This window comes from Mytilus galloprovincialis, chromosome 1 (assembly GCF_965363235.1).
Source record: "Mytilus galloprovincialis chromosome 1, xbMytGall1.hap1.1, whole genome shotgun sequence".
Lineage (NCBI taxonomy): Eukaryota > Metazoa > Mollusca > Bivalvia > Mytilida > Mytilidae > Mytilus > Mytilus galloprovincialis.
In genome coordinates, this window is record NC_134838.1 from 76,916,445 (window position 1) to 76,939,796 (window position 23,352).

Below are 23,352 nucleotides of genomic sequence, written 5' to 3' on the forward strand. Positions count from 1 at the left end.
TTATAAAAATAGGTTATCTTGTTTATATAACCGTTAATACTTGAAATATCTGACTTTAGTTATAGATGAAGATGGCGATTTTGTAAAGTGTCGATGGGCAACCAATTCGTCGGGAGTAAATGAATGTGGGCAAGCTTGCAGTGGTCTAAGTAACTCAATACTGGATGAGGTATATTTCATTTTGTTGTATGTCAATGATTCGCATTTATTTAACATTTTCGTTTTTAATAATTGTTGATTGTTAACGCATTAATTGCACACTTCTTTTATATTTGTTATTAATTTTATAATTGTAGAGTATTGTTTAAAAACGACCGGAATATTATTCCAATAATTCTAAATGACATTTACATAAACGTGTATTTAATGAAAAAACCAATAGAAAATAAATAGGACTGAACTTCTTTTATCAATCAAGTGAGATTATTATATGACCCATCATTCGAAAAATCACATGCTACAGCCCCTAACAATTTGCATAGCTCTACTAGTAGTCTTCTCCTAAATTTATAGTTTTTGAAGGAGATTTGAAAGTGTCATGTCTAATTGTTGTCAAGTTTCTAAGATACCATGCCAGTAGTTGTCTTTTTTTTTTATATCTGAATCTTTTGCGTTTTTATGCCCCATTTATGGGCATTATGTTTTCTGGTGTGTAGGTCCGTTCGTTTGTTCGTTTTTCCGTTCGTCCCGCTTCAGGTTAAAGTTTTTGGTCGAGGTAGGTTTTGATGGGGTTGAAGTCCAATCAACTTGAAACTTAGTACACATGTTCCTTATGATATGATCTTTCTAATTTTAATGCCAAAATCAGAGATTTTCCCCCATTTTCACGGTCCATAGAATATCATATTGCAGATGGGGCAATTGTGTACTATGAACACATTCTTGTTGGATTAAAGTCAGGCGTTGTCAGTTTATTTTCGATTTATGAGTCCTTTCGTCCCTCTTTTAAAAGTGAAAAATTGAATTTTATTTGAATCAATTATATTCTATTACAGGAAAACTGCACTGTTACTTATAATGCAATGGGAGCATCCGGATGGTATGTTGTTGCTCTTCAAATTGAAGACTTTGCTACTCGGCAATATACGAATCCATTAAGTAGTTTGCCTTTACAGTTCATGGTCTACATTTACTCTTTTTCAACAAGTTGTGACAGTAAACCAGTTATAGAAACTAATGTTGCCGATGGTTCAGTAATTCAAATTTATATGAATATCACTTACCAACAAACAATCATAGCAAGCTCATTGAGTTCGTAAGTATTATGAAATAGTTAATTTGTGGTTAGGAAGTTAAAGAGTTCAAATATATGAGAATAATTCATACTACGAATGAGTAAAAATTTGTAGTACTAAGGTTTATATGTAAAAGCTTTCAGCATATCATAGCATCATACATTACTTCCTTTCCAAGTAAACATACTATATTAAAAAATGTCATATAATTATTGAGCTTGTCATACCACCCTGCTATTTGGCAATGCTGTCGTATTTGAACAAACATATTGCAATAGGGAACATTTTGCTATATGTTATTCACTAATAGAATTAAAAGACAAGAACACATAAAATATTAAATATAAAAAAAGACAGGTGTAAAACAAAATAATGACGAAAGGCAACAAACACGTACTTCTGTGCAAAATTTTGTAATCTATATCAGTTCATTCAATTCTACAGATATGAACATACATTCAATTTTAACTTTTTTTTACAAAGAGTACTTTTGAACCAAAAAACATCTCTTTTTAAGATTATTCATAATCAAACAACAGATTCACACCGTCTATTGGTATTACGATCACGTCGTCTATTTTTGATAAAAAGGAAAAATATTAAATAAAAACAAGAATTTGTCTCCCGTACGCGGATGCCCCAGCCGCATTTTTATATTTTCTATGTTCAGTGGACCGTGCACATAGGGTAACAACTCTGATTTGGCATTAAAATTAGAAAGATCATATCATAGGGAACATGTATACTAAGTTTCAATATGATTGGACTTCAACTTCACCAAAAACAACCTCGACCAAAAACTTTAACCTGAAGCGGGACAGACGGACGAACGGACGGACAAACGGACCAATGAAAGAATAGACGGACGCACAGACCAGAAAACATAATGCTCATAAATGGGGCATAATTAAAAACGGGAGTAGTATTGATGCTTTCAATTTTGAACATTTCATGCATTTGAATGCATAGTTCTTTCCTTAATAAGTAATTACAAGTTTAATGAGAGTGTGATGTCTACATCTTGATATGTAAGTTTTGAATGCAGTTTCTTTAGCTATTTTCATGTATCAATCATTACAAATCCAGCGTTCAATGAATTGGGTACAGGCGTCATTAACAATCAGAGAAAAACATAATATTGTTCAATTACGAAATACGAGTATCGTCAGAAGGTAGAACCGTCAACTAGATGTGGCAAACTAAATATGCTGAATATCGTTTTGTGTTTCCTTCGGTTTTAGTTTGTAACAGGACTTTGTTTTTGCTTAATCAATTTATGAGTATTGAACAGCGGGGTATTACTATTTGCATTGAACACCGTCTGTTATCAATGATATTACCATTGCTGTCATATCAATTTTAATGGACCTTCAACTCAATTTCACAAACAGGTTTGATGGAGAAATATATTTTCAATGAGGTATTATAAGCTATCAGTTTTTTTTTATATTAGTTTCCAGATATAATTCTAACGCTATCACCGGTTGTAAAAAGGCGTTATCTGCTTCTATTTCCACAATTTTAGACATCCCTTCAAATACCTTATATTAGTAACCACTTTTAAAATACTATTCCTGTTGTCAATTACCGGTCAAAAGGTTTTAAGAATTATTGCCCGAAAATGGGGTGTTTATTATACTTGTATGGTCATGAATTCTAGTTCAGAATTAAAACTTATCATATATGTATGTCGAAAATGCTAATTTTCTAGCAGACAACGCTTACAGTCGTCCTCCCTAGACACCACATTGCTTCAAAACGTCTTAAACGTCTTATCTGAATAATTTTGTGATATTTGACTATAGTTTTCTGTTAGATTGTTATTCATATTTGGTTTTGTCAAAACAATAGGTCATCAAATGCTATATCTTTTTCCTTAGAATAGCAGCAATAACTACAGTGTCACCATTGGGAATGACAAAGTCCGAATTGCTGACGTATGGTATATCCAATAATAAATCTTCTATAAATGTAACATGGACGCCCACGGAGACACAAATCGGCAGTCATATATTCTGCTATACAGCATTTGATGTTAACAGGTAATTGGTCATTATATATTAGAAGTAGGAACCTGAATACCACAATAGCGACATTTGTTTTTGAAACGTTCTAAGATATAACACACATTATTATTTAAGTTTCTTAACTAAAATGATTCACGGGTAGTAAGGTCGTCATAACGAGAAGCGTTTAGTACAGTGATTTTGTCATAGTTTGGTTAAGTTGAACATGGATAAGTTATGTTACTTCCCAAAACGATTGCCTCAGTTCTTTTCAAATGAGCAAACAAAAGCAAAATAAATGTTTGAATCTATATTGTGAGTCAAACTATCTAAATTGAAATTGTTGTTTTTTTGAAGAAATTAACGCAGGATGACCAAAAAGTAAAATCACAAAAATACTGAACTTAGAGGAAGATCAATTGGGAAAGTCCATAATCACATGGCAAAATCAAATAACAAAACGCATCAAAAACGAATGGACAAGAACTGTCATATTCCTGACTTGGTACAGGCATTTTCAGATGTAGAAAATGGTGGATTAAACCTGGTTCTATAGCGCTAACCCTCTCACTTTTGTAATGACAGTCTCATCAATTTCCGATATTTTTACATTGATGCGTTAAATAAACAGACAAAATAAATATAATAGTCAAAATGACCAAAATATCCAAATTGGTTTGGTTTGTTTAAGCGATTGACAGGGTTTAGTTAAGAGTCTAGAAATTCGCCATGGTTTTGGTTACATTTGTCATGGTTTAGATCCAAATTAATACATATTTGTGGCACCTTAATTTTGATAGTTTGTTTGAAGGCGATTTTGGAAAATTACAGTAACACAATTAACTAATTGACTAAAGTGGAAACAAAGCCTTTTGACCAAATTAGGTGGTCATAAACGGAAAATCGTAGATTTATATATGTTTGTACCCCGCGTAACGTATTGCGGGGTCAATGGAAATATCGGGCGTCGTCCTTCTGGCCGTCCGTCTGTGTGTTCATCTGTCCGGTCTCACAATTACAATTCTTGCAGGATTTTTTTATGATAATATCATAGTTTTTTTTAGTAATAGTTTAAGTTAGTTAGAAAATCAGTGTCGATCATTTATTTTCAAAAGAGTCATGCCCCTTGGAAACATTAGTTATACTAAAAAAATGCGTTGTTAGCACTCGCAAATGTACAATTCTTGCCAGAATTTTTTGACACTTACATCATAGGTTTATATTAGCAATGTCTTGGACGAATTCAAAAAGTATTGCCGATCAATTAATTTTAATAGGGTTGTGTCCCTTAGAAATATAATTATATGGAGAACTGCATTTTTAGCGCTCTCAAATGCATAATTCATACCCGAAGTTAAATCATAGGTTGATATCAGTTATGTTTTGGGCTGATTTGAAAACTAGTACCGAAAGACTATTTTTGTATTATCTAACTGCTTCGTTTTGCAAGTCTAAGTAGACGTCATAAATCATTTCTTACGATAATTATCCCCGGCAGAGTTCACCTTCTTGGAAATTATACCGTCCATGAAACAATAACTCAACTATAAAATTTAACAAATGATATCGAGAGGACACCATACAGTCCTCAAACATTCACGGAACAAAATGTTAACCTGGACAACAGTTTAAACTTATCTATTTAGTAAACTGTAAGTATAATTGATATGAAAATTAATTTCTAAGTGTAATATTTAAATGTATGAAAGATCGCAAGTTTGAATTAGAAATAGGTCCATAATGTCTACTTTAACGAACGAATAAAAATGATTACGTTTTATTCATATTGTATAAGTGAATTATGCAGTACCCCTTTACTCATTTAACCATTTTTTCTTGTATGCCATAAAGTTCCGATAATATCTGAAAAAGCTCTGTCGGTTTAGTATTTAATATGAAACAATGTACATTATAAATTGTGATTGAAAAACATAATTGACAAATTCAATGATACACGTACTGTTGTGCTTAGTACAAGTACATTTAAAATGTGAACAGCCTCATTTCTGATCCGACAAGGCGATAGATCACAGACAATAAGATAAATATTGGTAGCAGTATTTCATTCTAAAATAAATAAAAAAAAATTGTTGTCTTAGACTTATGTTTTTTTTATTAGTTGTAATTGGCTTGGTATATATTCACCTGACATTTACGTCATTTGCTCTAGGGTGGATAGTTGTCTCATTGAAAATCATACTGTATTTACTAATTTCTTAGGCCATAGTGTATTCCAAATACACCAACTTTTAAATAAATTTGTATAATTGAAATTTATTAATATATTACTCTTGTGATCTCTTTATACGTACCTTTTCTATGATTATGATAATTTTAATGCTGATATCTTAGCTTTACTGTAGTCTGTACACGACTTATTTTCTCGTTAATATGTTAAACTCAATTCTACTCGTCTTGTAACAAAATAACAACACAAGAAAATAGCGACACTATATTGACTCAAAAAAGGATAGAATGTGTTAAACACGAAAAAAAGTATCAGCGAAAATATTGTTTTAATAGTGGTTCATAATGTCTGTTTATTTTGATCGTAACACTTCCATAATTCAAGACAGGAATCACATAAATGAACCATGTCGATCATGAACTAAACTATGACACTAATGAACCAAACCATAACACTGATTTTTCTATTATCTTAAATTGTGTGCAAATGTAGTTTTTTTTAGGAATAATTGACGGCAGATTTATACCATCACGAAATATGGGACGTAACAGACAGTCACGAAAAAAACTGTACCTTATACATAAGAAACGAACAACAACTTTTAAAATAAATTTTGACAGACGCAAGCATTATCCTGTGTCAAATTATAACTATATGATGAAAACTTTAATGTACTAACTTATTAGCAATCAACGAAGATACTTACCAGCTTGAATTTATAATCAGAGGTTCCTTTAGCGAAAAATCCGAATGTTTATATCGTGCCATTGATTGTCAATAAAAGCTGTCTAACTTAACCAAACTAGAACAAAATCACTGTATTAAGGTTGCACTTGGTAAATACAGCTGTTTCCCAAACCACGCCTCTTTTGGGGGGATTTAGAATATTCATAGAAAATTTATTTTGTTTACATACTGGTTCCCAGTTATGCTCTCTGTGTTCCATCTCATAGAGACATAACTTGGGAATGTTACCAGTAAATATACATGTGCATATTGTTTACATTGAAATCTGTGGTAACCATTCATTCGAGGTAAGTGTAGTTAAGAAAATTAGTGTTAGTTTAAACTCTAAAAAGTTCAGGGCATATAAACGTTGAAAATATGCCGCACAGCCCTATATTTTACCCTTTGAAAAAAATTGTAGTGCATATGAACTTTCAATTCTAGGAATATTTTTTTTCAAAACTTCATAGTTAAAGTGATACAGTTTTAGCCGTAAAAGGAGTTCCTATGGAAAATTGCATTGTCAATATTTACAGAAATGCAACCTTAAACGCCTTTCGATATGACGACCTTACTACCCGTGTGATTGTCTTGCATAAATTTATTTGATATGATATGATATGTTCGAATAAAATTGTTTTCGAGCGCTCACGATAAAAATATACAAAAAAAAAAATATGTCCTTTTGTAATTTTAGTTTGACTTAAAACTCATTTGCAGTGCAAATAATTCTACAATAATAATGTTACAAATATTAAATGAAGAAATACAATGTTTAACTATTCAACAAAAAGTTATTCATAAAAATCCTTGTCTGGATTACTCAAAATATTTTAGTGTATTTCTAAGTATTTTTTCGATTAATCTATTTTTTTCTTCTTCTCTTTTTTTCAGAGAAGCATCCGACCAAGAATGCGTAACACTTGTTGTTTTAAATGGTGAGAAATTTATTATATATATTTTGATAAACAGATGGCTGTTAATGAAATATAGTCGAAGCAGAGATAACTGATGTCGTTCCACAGCGTATAATTATAGCGTATTTAAACTTGTCCATGTCTCTGTTATCCACAAATTGACTTTTTATTTTTTTTTTAATTTTTTCTTCTACAATGCGATATCTAAATATTTTAGTAAATGTTTAACATTGAAAGGTTAGCCACATACATATTAATTTTTTATTCAGATGTGGATAAAATCACATCAAAACTGTGATCTTAAGGTAAATTTTTATTTTCGATAATATTGTCGTAATCGAACATTGGTTTATCCAAGCAATTCTAAATGGCAGGTCCCTCCTTTGTTCACTTATTTGAATTCGAGTTACCTCCCCGTTTACGCAAACCTTACCTTGAGTAAAAATAAAGCGATTTGAAGAGTGACCTCAATATGTGAACCGTTTGTCCTTTAGGTGGCATACCCTATCAAAACCGTTTACTTAATTTTCAATGTTGATAGTTATTTAAATATTTTAAATGACTTTTTATTCGAACCACTAATGTCATGAATTCTGTACGTGCCATATTTTTAGTCACCTTTTCAGCAGATAGTTTGCTTTCTTTGCTGATTTGTTAAATTGCTGATATGACACTACAGTGTGCAAGATATGTATTTAAATTTCAATGACAACTTCATTTACAACATTAAAACTTCAGTGTTGCGCTGAAAATTTTTGCAAACTTAGGTTAATCGTTACGTCTTAATTTCCTATGCAACAATTATCCAATTCTTGGTTAAATGTGTTATATACAAAAATAAAAAACTCCAAGGTTAACTCGAAAAGGGAAAGTTAATAAAAATAGTGTGTTAAACCTGTTTACATAGCTAGCTTCACCTCCAACTTGTATCACAGTTGACAATAGTTCCGTTATATTGAGGAAAACTTGTGGGCAGTTCAAACTTTACATATTAAACCTTGATTAAATAGTTGTATTTCAAGTACAAAAGTAGTCAGTAGAACATAATTTCGAAAAGAGAAATTTTTCATACGAAATAGGTACTTGTCATGATTTCAAAAGTAAATTTTCATAATTCTTTCCGAATGTATATAAAAACTACGTATCAAGAATGATTTAAATGTTTTCAGAAAGGAATACTTGTCATTTATAATGTGAAATAATTTCTAGCTTGATAAAAAAAACCGGCTATATATGTGAGGACAAGTATATTGAACAAGTCGAAAAATGTTGCAAGGTAACTGTTGATATAGTTAGAATACATAATTGGATGTCAGGTTAACAAAATTTGAATTATTTTACAGATTGTTCATCTAACCCATGTGTTAATGGAGGTTCTTGTAATGATGAAATCAACGGATATAAATGCACATGTGCTGCTGGATTCACTGGCACACGCTGCGAGATAGGTAAACAAGTTGATCTAACATTTGCAATTCGTTATGGTATAGTGGTTATATTAGAATGTTACTGAGAGTACTGTTTCAGGTACGAATTTTGTCAGTGCAATACTAGTCCTAACGGAAAAAGTTATTAACATCAAAAATGTATTTGTGACTGTCATGGTTCAACAGTGAAGTTGCGTTTTCCTTAAAAAAAATGTTCATCTTCAATGCCCTTCAACTTTGTACTTGTTTGGCTTTATAATTATATTGATCTGAGCGTCACTGATGAGTCTTATGTAGACGAAACGCGCGTCTAGCGTATTGAATTATAATCCTGGTACCTTTGATAACTATTACAGGTTTTCAGTAAATAGTTAATTGTGTAAATGAAAAAAGAATGTTATTAATTTGAAACCAATAAATGGAACTATTTAGAAAAAAATCAAGATATTATTTGACAAGTTAAATACTGAGTTCAGTATTTTTGTGATTTTACTTTTGACAAGTATATATATATAGTCGAAAACAATTGTGTTTATATCGTCAGAAAAAATTATAAAAACATAAACATATGTAATTGAGATAAATACTCCGTGTATATGTAAATATTATATGATATTGTATTACAGATATTGACGAATGCTCATCTAACCCATGTCAAAATGGAGCTACGTGTAATGACAAAGTCAACGAATATTACTGTACATGTGCTGCTGGGTTCATTGACACACACTGCCAGACAGGTAAAAAATGTAATAACAGTTACGATTCAAATTTTTTTAGATCTTATATTTGTTGACTGAGGTTGAGTATTTACCAGTGAGACGGACTAGATATGCATACTAAAAGAATTGTAATGCACAATATGAGCTGGTAGAATTATAAAATTCCACAGAAAACGAAAATTTAATTTTAGCAGCAGAAATGATTATTTACACGTTTTATACTAATCTTGGTCAGAAGTCAAGTTTTGATACCTTAACATTGCAAAATGTGATAGTCCCATGAATATATGTGAATGAAATGATTACTTTGTGTACATGTATATAAATATTTTGCTACAGATATTGACGAATGCTCATCCAACCCATGTCAGAATAGAGCTACCTGTAATGACCAAGTCAACGGATATAATTGTTCGTGTGTTGTTGGATTCATTAACACACACTGCGAGACAGGTAATTAATAACACAAAAAGACGAAATATTTGTTATTAAATTTGTTTAAGTATAAAAAAAGAAGATGTGGTATGATTGCCAATGAGACAACTCTTCACAAGAGACCAAAATTACACAGAAATTAACAACTATAGTTCACCGTACGACCTTCAACAATGAACAAAACCCATACCGCATAGTCAGCTATAAAAAGCCCCAAAATGACGATATAAAATAATTCAAACGAGAAAACTAACGGCCTTATTTATATAAAAAATGAATGAAAAACAAATATGTAACACATAAACAAACCACAACCACTGAATTACAGGTTCCTGACTTGGGATACGCACATTCATACATAATGTGGCGGGGTTAAACATGTTAAGTGTATTTATTTAAACTAACTATGATAGTTGGTTGCAGGTTAACAATTCTTCCGTATTACACGAAACCGTATACAGAAAATTGTTCAATTAAAAATATGTTTTACTTTAAAAAAAGCAATGTCTACAAATGGTCATTTATTGTATTTGTGTCTTAATGTTCTGTTAATGTGCTTTATCTATATGCCTTTTGTTTTTCTTTATTTCTTGAAGTTGCTCTGTATACTTATACATCCCGCCACTGTGGTATTGTTCAATGGTAATTTTGTGAATTTTTGTTTTTCATTTTTGCTAAACTGTTTTGTCTTTAAACCTTTTTCTTCTTCTTTGTTACAAATATTTTGGTTTCATAGTAATTAAGATATTAGCATAATGTTGACTGTTGTACACCCTTTTTGACATTTTTACCTATTTTGTCTATAAAAAAGAAGATGTGGTATGATTGCCAATGAGACAACTGTCCACAAGAGACCAAATTGACACAGACATCAACAACTATAGGTCACCGTACGGCCTTCAACAATGAGCAAAGCCCATACCGCATAGTCAGCTATAAAAGGCCCCGATAAGACAATGTAAAACAACGGCTTTATTAAAAAAAATGAACGAAAAACAAATATGTAACACATAAAAAAACGACAACCACTGAATTACAGGCATAATCATAAATAATGTGGCAGGGTTAAACATGTTAGCGGTATCCCAATCCTCCCCCTAACCTGGGACAGTGGTATAACAGTACAACATAAGAACGAACTATACAAATCAGTTGAAAAAGGCTTAACTCATCAGATGGACAAAAATACAAGTAGACGTGGCCGGGTACTTATACATCCCGACACAAAAAGACACAATGAACTGATCTGAGAGTACTCGCAGTTATCTGACAGCTAGTTCAAAGCCACTAACAACTAATAAAAATATCATGCATCTAAGACTAAACTATCAATCCGTACACATCCAACATCCAATGGATTTAGTGTAAAGACGTCATAAACAGCCAGAGAAAAACATGACCTTGTGCAATACCAAGTTACAGGAATCGACAGATTGTAGATCCATGAATATGTATATGTATATAACATACTAGTAATATTTAGTTAGCTTTTAATTAACTGATATCAAAATCAATATTTATACCAATAAAAACAATATTCAATGATCTTATTACAGTGTTGAATAGGTAACCTTATAGAATAAGTTTATTTAAAGGAGCGACAAGTTTACATGGATCATTTCTAAATTTCCGGGCACGGTTAACAACATTTCCGTAAAAATGAGGATGTGCTATCCCGTTTGAAATAAGTTTGTTTGTTTGTTTTGTTCAAACATCGTTGCCAATCTGACTGTCAAACACGTGAGAGTTTAAGCTAGCTTTAAAATAAGGAGTAACTCAGCATTTTCTAAATAGGAAAATGTCTATACCGAATCAGGAATATGAAAGTTATAGACCATTCGTTTGATGTGTTTGGCTTTTGATTTTACCTTTTGATTACTTACTTTCCGTTTAGAATTTTCCTCGGAGTTCGTTATTTTTGATAATTTACCTTTTTTTCATTAGATTAGCAGAGAAAACATTTCAGAAGCTTCCGTACTGAGACCTCTTCCACCAAAACAAAAACATAGAAAATCAAACGTTACCAAAAAATTCAAGTAATGACCAAACAAAGTCAAAACAATGAGAAAAAAGGGATTCTGCTGGTCTCACATTATATAGTCACTAACATAAGTTTTCAAGTCAAATCATGACGTGCGAAATAACAAATAAAATATATGTTTTGTTTACAGACATAGATGACTGTGCCAACAATCCATGTCAGTATGGAACATGCAATGATCGAGTTGATGATTTTCACTGTGATTGCGGAATCTTCCTCACAGGCAAAACATGTAACAAACGTAAGTACAATTGATAAATAGAAGCAATAAAAGATTGACAACAACTAGCTAATAAGTAAATTCAGGCTACATGGATTGTTCACTGTTCGGATTACGCATCAGGTTTAGCTTCTTTTAGAGCTCATGCGATTCTCTGTTAATTACCTTTATTTTACTTTTTAATTGAAGTGTGAGTTTTTAACATTGGTAAACTACTGTTGCCAAATTTGCAACACCACACCATTAATCTAGAGGGTATGATCATTTTAAAAACTTATATTTTGGAATACGTTCGAGGTTATCCATCGAAAAACGTTGTAAAATATAATAAGTCCATATCATATACAATGAAAATATAAATAAATTTAACGATGATCTAATGCACGATTATGGTACCAACGCTACATGTATTAAGTAAGCAATACGCTGTATGTGAGAACGCACCATACGGGATAACAAATTCCTTAAACACATTCGTAACAAATATTATACATGACCATTTTATATAAGAACTCGCTGGACTAAACACATTCAACTTGAAACTCTGATGAGAAGTTCCTTTAAAAATGCAAAGTAAATATTATCGAAGAGACACGTAGACGTAGGTAAAACAGTATGCACATATCCTCTGCACCAAGTGTATATAAAGAAAAAACTAAATATTCCTTCGATTTATGTTAACTTGTACAGGAAATACAGAGTATTTGAGTGAATAAACCAATTGAAGGCAACAAAAGTAGCACACATGTATCAATTTATTAGTAATCCTCAAGGATTTTCAGATATCGCTATGAGTACGCTATGTGTTGAAAAATTTCCTGTCATTTTGTTTTAAGAAAAGTTTGAATTGCTCATAACAAAATTTGAAAACAGAATGTACTAGTAATGTATTTATTTAAGACAGTCACAACAATAACATTTTCTGTAATTAAAAATATACAATTAATCTATTTGTAGTTTCATCATGGTCCATAGCTTTTATAGCCTTAGTATCTGCTACAGTTCTTGCGACTTTTTGTTGTTTTTGTTGTTTTTGTTGTTTTAGGAGATTTTTTGGAATGTAAGTACTATGAATATATACAATAGCATTGACCTTTTACACGGCTGGTAATCTACACACGCAGAACATTTGGTTTTGCAATGAAAACCGTGAGAGGATTTTCCGGTTGTGGTTGAGTGGAGTAATTGTCACCGCTTCAAAAGGTATGTACATTTCTAAAACTCAATTTTCTTATTCAACTGATCAAAATATTGAAATCAGAGAATGCTATGCTGTGGTGAATACTTTAACGAAAAAATACATATATCATTTACTGTTGTACGTAGAGTTGAACTCTTACAAAAACAGTTGCCTCACGAGAAATTGCCTAAAAAAGTGACATTTCAATTTTGAAATGGTTCTATTTACAGACCTACAAGTTCAAATTTAGTTTTTTTAGGGCAATGGGTATGAATGTTGTTTTTGGCGGCGTGTACGCTGTCCGGGATTGTCAGACGTCTTAATTATTCCAAAAACTACATTTTTTCATTAAGTCATGCGTGAGGGGATCGGTTCTGATTGAGGACATCGTGAATGCGTGAGGGGAAGTACAAATCATATCTTTATATTCAAGCTATGAGTCGTTGAAACTTATCTAAATAGGGCTACATTGTTCATGAAAAAACACATAATGTGTGCTAAAAAAATCACTGAGATTGATATTGAAATAAATTGTTGGAACCTAGGGTTTAATAATATGTTTCACGAAGAATAAAAACAAAACATGTTGTCAACGATAACCAAAAATACTGCAGAGATGTTGGGGAGTATCTCATTCGTCTTGATTCATCCTTTTCAAACTACTCAACAATGTCCAAAAACAGGTCGAATGCAATGTTGTTTTAAAGGATAACGTCCACTAATAAAAAAAAATCAAAAATCTTTCCCTTTTCCCTTCGTCTCAGAGTTTATTTAAAGCACTTTGAAAAACTTTATGTTCTTCCTCAATGTCTTCCATGTGGTCTTTCCCGTGGTCTACTACGTGGTCTTCTTCTGTGACTTCTTCTATGTCTTCTTCGTTGTCTAATACATGCTCTTCCTTATGGTCTTCCTCGAGATTATCTTGGCTTACATCGATGTTCGTGAATAATAAATTCTGTATATCTGCCCTTTTTGTTTCGAAAATTTCGTGATTTTAGGTGAACAGATTACGTCTAATACATATATAGGTGTTGAAGTTTTGATCGGCGATATACTTTTCTTTAATATATGGCTTTTTGTAGAGAGTCAATTTTAGTCCTCTTTTCCTTTTACCTTTGAATAATGGCATTTTCTGAATTTGAGCAAACAATTTTAAATAGTTTGATTTCATTGAATCAGTGATCAGTTTACATCTGTTAAAGTATAAGGACAAATCTGTGATGATTTTTAATCAGCATTGATCACATGTATTGAGTCAACAAAAGTCACAAAGCCAAGGATTAAAAAAAAATTCTGTACTTCCCCTCACGCATTCACGATGTCCTCAATCAGAACCGATCCCCTCACGCATGACTTAATGAAAAAATGTAGTTTTTGGAATTATTAAGACGTCTATCAACACCGGACAGCGTACACGCCGCCAAAAACAACATTCATACCCATTGCCCTAAAAAAAAAACTAAATTTGAACTTGTAGGTCTGTAAATAGAACCATTTTAAAATTGAAATGTCCCTTTTTTAGGCGATTTCTCGTGGGGCAACTGATTTTGTAAGAGTTCAACTCTACGTACAACAGTAAATGATACATGTATTTCTTCGTTAAAGTATTCACCACAGCATAGCATTCTCTGATTTTCAATATTTTGATCAGTTGAATAAGAAAATTGAGATTTAGAAATGTACATACCTTTTGAAGCGGTGACAATTACTCCACTCAACCACAACCGGAAAATCCTCTCACGGTTTTCATTGCAGAACCAAATGTTCTGCGTGTGTAGATTACCAGCCGTGTCTTAAAAATATTTAGAAAGAAAATATCTTCATTTAAAAAAAAAGCAACTTATCATTTACAAAACGCTTGTTTATATTTTAGTTTCATCTAATTTTTTCTTTCTTTTTTATATATACATGAACTATGAGATTGTTTATAAAGATGGAAACAAAACTATCAGCTTACTGGTAAATGGAGGAGTGAGCTGGAATCTAGAGATTGTCAAGTATTTTTGTCAACATATGACTGAATATGCTTATGTGTTGTATGTAATATATGTTTCAGTCTTTGCATGTACAATAAACGTGTGTATACTATAAGCTTATCTTATAATAAAACATTTCGTGTTTTCAGGTGTAAACTGGACAATGAAAAGAAAAAAGTTAAACCGCTAAAGATAAATGTTAAACCAAAACTTCTGGATTTGGAATGGATATGACAGATGGTTATCAGTGTTCGTTATTACAAATACTACGGCAAAAGAGTTATATTATAACAATCTGATGTAAAGGTATTATTTTCAACAGGAGCTCCGAAAACTTGTTAAATATTCGGATACCCTACACCTACACCAGATTTTTTGCACTATGACTGATGTGATATTTCTAATATGGAATTGACTACAACTTCATCATTTTCGTTTTGAAGAAAATTGATATCTCCGAGATGCATATCTTAACGTCATAAATAATCGAAATTGTTTTTGTTTGAGTTTACTTTTAATTCTTTAAAAGTCGTTTCAATTTCAATTCAATAATGCAATATATATGACTTTGATTTTACCATAATCAACAACAATCGATAGTTACAATTGTCCCATTTTCAAACTTTTGCTATTGGTTTTATGGAAACAATTTTATAATACCTTTATCCTGTCCTGGTATGCGCGGACGAACATTTATAGAGCTGAAATATTTTTGTAATTTTATTTTGTTTACATCGTTGATCAACAAATATTTTGTTTCAGGTGCTAAGATATTTACATTTTATTTTGTCGTTTGTTGTTTTAATATTCGTTATATTCATTATATCGTTGTCATGGAAATCATGTAAGTTTTGTATGCTTTGTCTAAATATAAACTTAAATTTCACTTTAAATCAACAAGTTCTAATTATCGGCCAAGTAAAAAATCACTTCAATGTACATATGTGCAAGCAATATTTGTAGATACTATCTGTTAAAGCATGATATTCATAATTGTTTTTAAATACAAATACTTTTCACCTTTAGTTGAATGTCAAATTCGTTTAGATAATCCTTACATTGAAGGATTTTACTGGTAAAAATGGACTACAAAAAACGATTTTTTATTGATTTTTGAGCAAAATAATAAAGATTATACCAGCTGAAAAAATCTATTGAAATCATTATAGGTTGCATTTCTGTAAATATTGACAATGCAATTTCCCATAGGAACTCCTTTTACGGCTAAAACTGTACCAATTTTACTATGAAGTTTTGAAAAAAATCTTATCCTAGAATTGAAAGTTCATATGCAACACAATTTTTTTCAAAGGTCAAAATATAGGGCTGTGCGGCATATTTTCAACGTTTATATGCCCTGAACTTCTTAGAGTTTAAACTTACACTAATTTTCTTAACTACCCCTACCTCAAATGAAAGGTTACCACAGATTTCAATGTAAACAATATGCACGTGTTTATTTACTGGTAACATTCCCAAGTTCTGTCTCTGCGATATGGAACACAGAGAGTATAACTGGGAACCAGTATGTAAACAAAATCAATTTTCTACGAATATTCAATTACTCCCCAAAAGAGGCGTGTTTTGAGAAACAGCTGTATTTACAAAGTGCAACCTATATGCGGTTAGATATGTCGTTTACAGTTATAGTCACATGTTGTTACATTTACATTTGTTCTTTTCTTATTAATGAATAAAATTGAATTTTGTTTTGTTTTTGTGTTTTGTGATTTGTATATTGTTGTTCGTTTTTTCGGTTGTTTACTTTTTTGCCCTGGAGTTGTCAGATTATTTTCGACTTACGAGTTTGAGTGTTCTATTGATATCTTTTTGCCTTTTTTGCAATAAAGAATTATGGGTAATAGGACCAAACACAGAACACACAATTAATGAACTGCGTTATCAGCAATACCAGCATAGTAAAAATCATAATGATTATCGTCACCGATGCACATTATTTATTACCAAAGGATTTCTGTTTGAAATTTTTTTTTATTAATTTTCCGTTAATTATATTCTTATTGAACGAAAATCCCAGCAGCAAATTTTGATTTTGGTCTCTTACGTTGGTTACGAAAGTTAATCCAGACAATCGTGTCTCGCGGATGGAAATCGACAAAATTTCGTTTTTGCTTCTTTTCTTTCTTAAAGTTAAGTAATAAATGCACCTTCCGATACAATACCACTTGTATACATACGCAATTCAAATTATTATCTATAATCAATCAAATCAGATTTTTTTCCTAATTTGATGACGTAATCAATTGATTGATCAATTGTTGCTTGCTTAACGTCCAGTGGCAAATATTCCATGCATATTCAGGACGAGAACAAGTTCACAATAAATACAATAGGTAGGTCGTGTCATAATAGAGGCCATTCGGGATGATGATCGGGGAAATTTGGACTGCCACAGGAAAATGAGTGTATATTGGATAGGGACAGAAATTTTGCCTTGCAACAGTCCACCTATGGGCCCTCAAAGAGTTGTTGTTAGGGTTTTTAACGTGCAAAGAACATTACACTCTCTTTACACGAGACATCGGATTTAACGTCCCCATTCTGACCGGACGTGACTGCGAACTTGATACATCCCGCACAGCCAAACGGACGCCCCAATTCGGCAAGAGTTTTACTGCCGGTCGGGAGAAGACCAAGTGACCATATTTCTATTCCTCAGTCACCCTTGTGACGACAACGTAAGGATGTAAATAAACTGTGGTTGTTGTATGAAGAAATGTTATTCCGGATATCAATACATTTGATTGAATCGTTGTTATATGAAGTTTTCCATTGTAGACTATGAAATGTTAAATAACGAGCACCTGTTCTAAGTGTCGAACTATTTTAATAATTATTTTGTTTAAATCTAACTTCCGCGGGAATTTCTTACGTTCCAACATCCAACAATCCAACATCCCACAAATGTCCAACAGTGATGTATTAAAAAACGCCTAAAACTTTGGCTAGTTAAGGCAGAAATTTAATTCACGTTAATTTTTAGACAAATTTCCAAATTTACTTTAACTAATGGATTGATTGTTGGTTGCTTTACGCCGCATTAGCACAAAAAGGCTATATCGCGGCGATACTTTAACTGAATTTATAGTACTAGAAGTTATTATAGAAAGCTTATTTTAGTAGACTTTAAGGAGCCTGGCTCTTAAGATTTTTTCTCATCAGTCATAAAAAATTAATTTTGAGAAACTGTAGCAAATACTTTCAAACCCTTTCAGTTAATTTTTACGGATTTTGTAGACAATGCGCCAGTGTAATAGTTCCGAGTTTATTCAAATTGCCAATCCGATAAATAGTTATTTATTTGGTGTTTGTATTTTAAATTCACTACTTTAAATAGGAATAAAAAGGCAATATTTGGAAATAGGGGTTATGGTTTCCATAAGGTTTTTAAACCATATTTAAATTCGATACAGTTAGAAAGGATCTAACTGATATCTTCAAATAGGTACAGTTTCAGGAATGACCTTGCAGTTGCCTTGATATTTTTTGGAATGCTGTATAAGGAAGTACCTGACAGTATTTCTTTGAACAACATTTTTTTTTGTATCTGTAATAGGAAGGTCCTGACAGTAATTAAAACATATTTTGAACTAATTAGGAAAATGTTTATGATTAACTTCTATTAAATTTATTAAAACCTTATATTTATAGAAATGGTAAGCCTCGGTCACACCTTACCGGATAGCTCGAACGGACGCCTAACGGATAACATTTTTTCAATCCGATCATGTCCGTTAGACGTCCGTTCTTATCCGTTAGACGTCCGTCCATATCCGTTGCATGTTCGTTAAGCGTACGTTTTATCCGTCGACGTCCGTTCTGTCCGGTGGAAAATTCTGAGCATGTTCAAAACTTTAAACGGACGTCCAACGGATAAAATGTCCGTTGAACGTCCGTTAGGCGTCCGTTTTGTACGGTACTCGTCCGTTTCGTTTCCGGTTTGAATCCGTGACGTGTCCGTTATACATCCGTTGGAGATCTTGAAGATAAATTCACCAACGGACTATTATCGGACGTTTAACGGATAAAACGGATGTTGAACGAATGAGAAACGGACTTCTACCGGACGTATAACGGATAAAACGGATGATGAACGGATCTGAAACGGATAAATGCCAATTGAAAATTTCGCGTCAGAAATGCCAATCATTGGTATGTCAGATTTCTTAAGATTCATGAATTCTTATTATTCATAATCGATCTTAGAGTAAAGGCACGTCTTCACAATCAAACAGCTTTATTCAGGCTAGACACTGCACGTTGGCGGCATTTTGAAGAACGAACCAAAACCAGTTACACAGAAACATTTTGAATATTTATGCGATTTACATGTATTATTATTGTCGCCTTTAATTTTTTCGTATATCTTGTTTATCCGTTTTATCCGGTACGCTTCCGTTAGGTGTCCATTTTAAGCGGTACTCCTCCGTTGGATGTACGTTCGACATCCGTTCTGTCAGGTACGTTTCCGTTTCTCGCACGTTGCATATCCGGTGTGTGTCCGTTATGCATTCGTTACACGTTCGTTTTATTAGGTCAGTACACCAACGGATAACAATTTTGTCAACGTTATTTTCATCCGTTATGCCTCCGTTCTTGCTATCCGGTAGGGTGTGACCGAGGCTTTAGTTAGATTAGCACATTGTATAGCAAGACTCAAACATATAAAAGTTCGCATATATACTGCTGTACAATTGTAAATACATATTTAATGTATAGCCCATATAGTATATAAAACTGCAAACATAATAAAAAATGGAAACATCAATTATTTATTTACAAAATAATTGCATTAGAATTATCTATAGATTATTCAGTCTTAAGACTTGAGTTTATTGTTTTCTAAGTGATTGGAATACATAGATTAAAATTGTGTTTTCTGTTGGGCTAGTCATTATAATGTCATTGCACCAGATGTTAAATGGGCCAAATGTACAAGTTGCATCCACCACCTGTCTGATACCGAATGTTAGAGAGTATAATGTTCTTTGCATATTAAGAACCATCGAAACGACTCTTTTAGGGAATCGAAGATTGTTTGTTGTTAGGTAAAATTTCTGTCTCTAAGCAATATAGTAGTATCTTAATGCTCCAGTGACAGTCCTAATTTCCCCGACCTTTATCCCACAGTGACACAGTCTCTTTTATTGAACCATTTATTCTATTCATAGTTTATTTAGGAAATTTTTGTTTTAATAAAAATGATTAATTACGGAGGAATAATCTTACTTTTTGCAAGATTTATCTACTTCAATGTTTCAAAATTGTGTACCAAAGTTCTGTTATACATTTTATAATTGAAAAATAAAGTTGAAATCTACTTACTTATATTTACCTGTTAAATTGCATACCTGCAATTTTCACCTTAATACTCAGTTCTTTTAAATATATAAAAAGTTGAACGATTTTGATAGACTTAAGAGAAAAATATTAATCCGCCCTCCTGTACCCTAAATACATAAGTGTGTTATATGATGATATATATACTAGTTTATGGTTAATTTTAATTTCTATCTCGATAATTCGTGTAATTGTTTCTTTATTTGAACTATAATTGCCTATTCATATTCATCTGCAGACATACATGCATCCAAAGGATCTAGCATTAAGACGTAATAACCAGTCTGATCTAACATGTCATTGTTCAAAACATAAAGATGAGTATCTACATCTAGGACCATAAATGTTCCTAATTGTGTAGCAATAGATATTTTCAATAGAAGTAATACGTTTAAATTCATTACAACAAACTCAATGTTAGAACCGATTTCCTAGAATCAGAAGACCCTAGGACTCTATTTGATTAACTTAAATAACAATTACAATTGAATACATTAAGTGGAAAAACTTTTATATCTAGCCCCAAGATCGCTTCAATTGGTGAACACTATTATCAAAATCAAAAGGTCTTTTACAGAATGGCAGAAAAAAACCTAACGATTAATATGTTTATATCCGCATACCGAGTCCCTGTGAGCAGGATATAGACAGAAATATTCTGAAATTGAATTAAGAGGTCTTTTAAAAGTAAAAATACACGAATTCAATACAAGTAAAATTTCCCGGACCTAAATTGATTTTTCTTAGTTACCAGACTTTTCATACCTGAATTCTCCAAGTGTTCGTTTGGTGATTTTTTTTGGTTTAGAAAATGAATTTTAAAAGCACCATTTTGACAGTAATATTATTGATTGAAAGTAACATTATAGAGGGATCTCATTTTAGAGGTGGACTAATCTCATGGAAATTTAGAGACAATAAGGTAAATTTCTACAATTGTAAAAGTTAACACCTGCTAGATAAAATCGATATACTGTAAAAACAAACCCCAAATATCACTGCTTCCTAGCAGAGAAGTTTCTAAATTCCATGGACAATTGATCTCTCCCCCTTTGATTTAAAATTGAAAGCACATTGAAATTGACCTTTATTGTAAATTGATCAGTCCAGACACTAATCGAAAAATGATTTTTTTAAGGTTTTTGTAAATAAAAACTCTGACACATATAAAAATAGGGGTTAAGGTATGTGTTGGGGTGTTTGTCAATTGCATATACTATGGGACCCTGTAACCATATCTGAAACAGTTTTATTAAACCTTATCGAATTTTGTTAGTTTGAAATCCAGATACTTCACGCTACATTATGATTTGAAGCCTATATATCTTAAAATTCTGATATATAAAGAGGATTAAATTTTCTTCAAACGGGAATTCAAAACATCGTCTAAAATCTTTCATATATACATTTTGTCATTCAACATACTTCTCACAACATTATAACTAGTTTAAATTGGTTAAACACTTTTTGGAATTTAAATTTTTGTCTATTTGGCAGGGGTTAAAAATTCCTTTTTAGGGGGTTAAAAACCCATTGCAATAAAATAGTGTCATATAATCTGTTCTAGTAATTGCTTTCAATTCAAAGATTCTTTTCAAAACATTAAAACTTTATAATTTAAAATCCTAATTTATAAAACGGAAAGGGATTATATTTTAAAGAAGGGTAAAATTATAGGGAATTTTCCAAATAGGTTTTCCTTTCCAGAAACTAACAGGCTGACTGAGTGTACTACTTACAATAATTCAAATCTTATTGTATTTCAAATTTTGCCTATTTGGAGAAGGGGGAGTCAAAATACCATGGCTAAGAATTCGTTCTATAAAATTTGTTCCAATATACTTTTTCCATCCTGATACTTTTGTGGTGGGGTTAAAATACATTGATTTCTTTTATAGATCTCAGGTTGCAAGTCATCTCATTCATTCAAACTGTTTTTATTTAATTATAATTGATGTAAAAAGTATTTTGAATGAATATATCTCTGAACATTAGAGAATAGCCATTTTTACCCCAAAACTATGGAAAGTTGACCGTCATTGGATATCCTATTCTCAATTTATTATAGCTATTCAAACTACTTTACTATTTTATACGGTTATTTGGCATGAATAGAGCATGTTCAAAAAGATGTTTTTAATATTTATTTACTTAACAATGGTGTTATACCTCCGCACAATGAAAAATTGAACTATACAATACAGATACCATACCTTTAAATCAGCATGGATTATCAGTAATAATTAAAACTGTAAAAGATGTTTTAGCCTTTAACTTTATCTTATTATCTTTAGAAACTCTGACCCTTTATAGACCCTAGATTGTCAAATCATCATATCCATTGAACCTATATTATATATAAGGATGCTATGGTTAGTATGTTCAAGAATACTAATAAAACATGTTGGAAAAGATGTTTTACCAACTTAACTTAATGCTCTATTTGTATTTAGTATTATAAGCTAAGATATATCGAAGATATTTGACATTTTTATTAAACAATGAAAAAAAAAAATTGCAATTACATTTCACCTAAGAGAAGTAAAACTCTCATATAGAGTCTCCAGATTGCCTCGGTCAAAATTATTCTCCATATCCTGGATATGAAAGGCAATCTGGAAAAACACATTGTTGGTTTCTTTTGTTGGTGTGAAGGAGTAGCGATAACAAGTTAACAATAACGTCCAAGGATACACCTCTTTTCATTTGTCTGTTTGTCTTTTCTTTTTAGCCATGGTGTTGTCAGTTTATTTTCGAACTATGAGTTTGACTGTCCCTCTTGTATCTGTCGCCCCTGTTTCAAAAGGAATGTGTTTTGTTAATCAGAAATAATTTTCAAAATTAAGAAAGACATTATGATTTTTTTATATCCGCTAACTGAATGATATGCATGGTATTGAAAAGAATGTGCCGATTTG

The 23,352-nt window shown here is 31.8% G+C and overlaps 1 protein-coding gene across 1 annotated transcript in view; it reads left to right on the forward strand.

Moving 5' to 3' along the window:
* The window catches only part of LOC143042629 (uncharacterized), a 49,010-nt gene that overhangs the window by 1,504 nt on the left and 24,154 nt on the right, over positions 1-23,352 (forward strand). Inside the window, exons 3-9 of the mRNA XM_076215403.1 lie at positions 60-169; positions 996-1,255; positions 7,050-7,093; positions 8,416-8,520; positions 9,126-9,239; positions 9,561-9,674; positions 11,828-11,938. Coding sequence (XP_076071518.1) covers positions 60-169; positions 996-1,255; positions 7,050-7,093; positions 8,416-8,520; positions 9,126-9,239; positions 9,561-9,674; positions 11,828-11,938 — 858 coding nt within the window. The remainder of the gene's footprint in view (positions 1-59; positions 170-995; positions 1,256-7,049; positions 7,094-8,415; positions 8,521-9,125; positions 9,240-9,560; positions 9,675-11,827; positions 11,939-23,352) is intronic.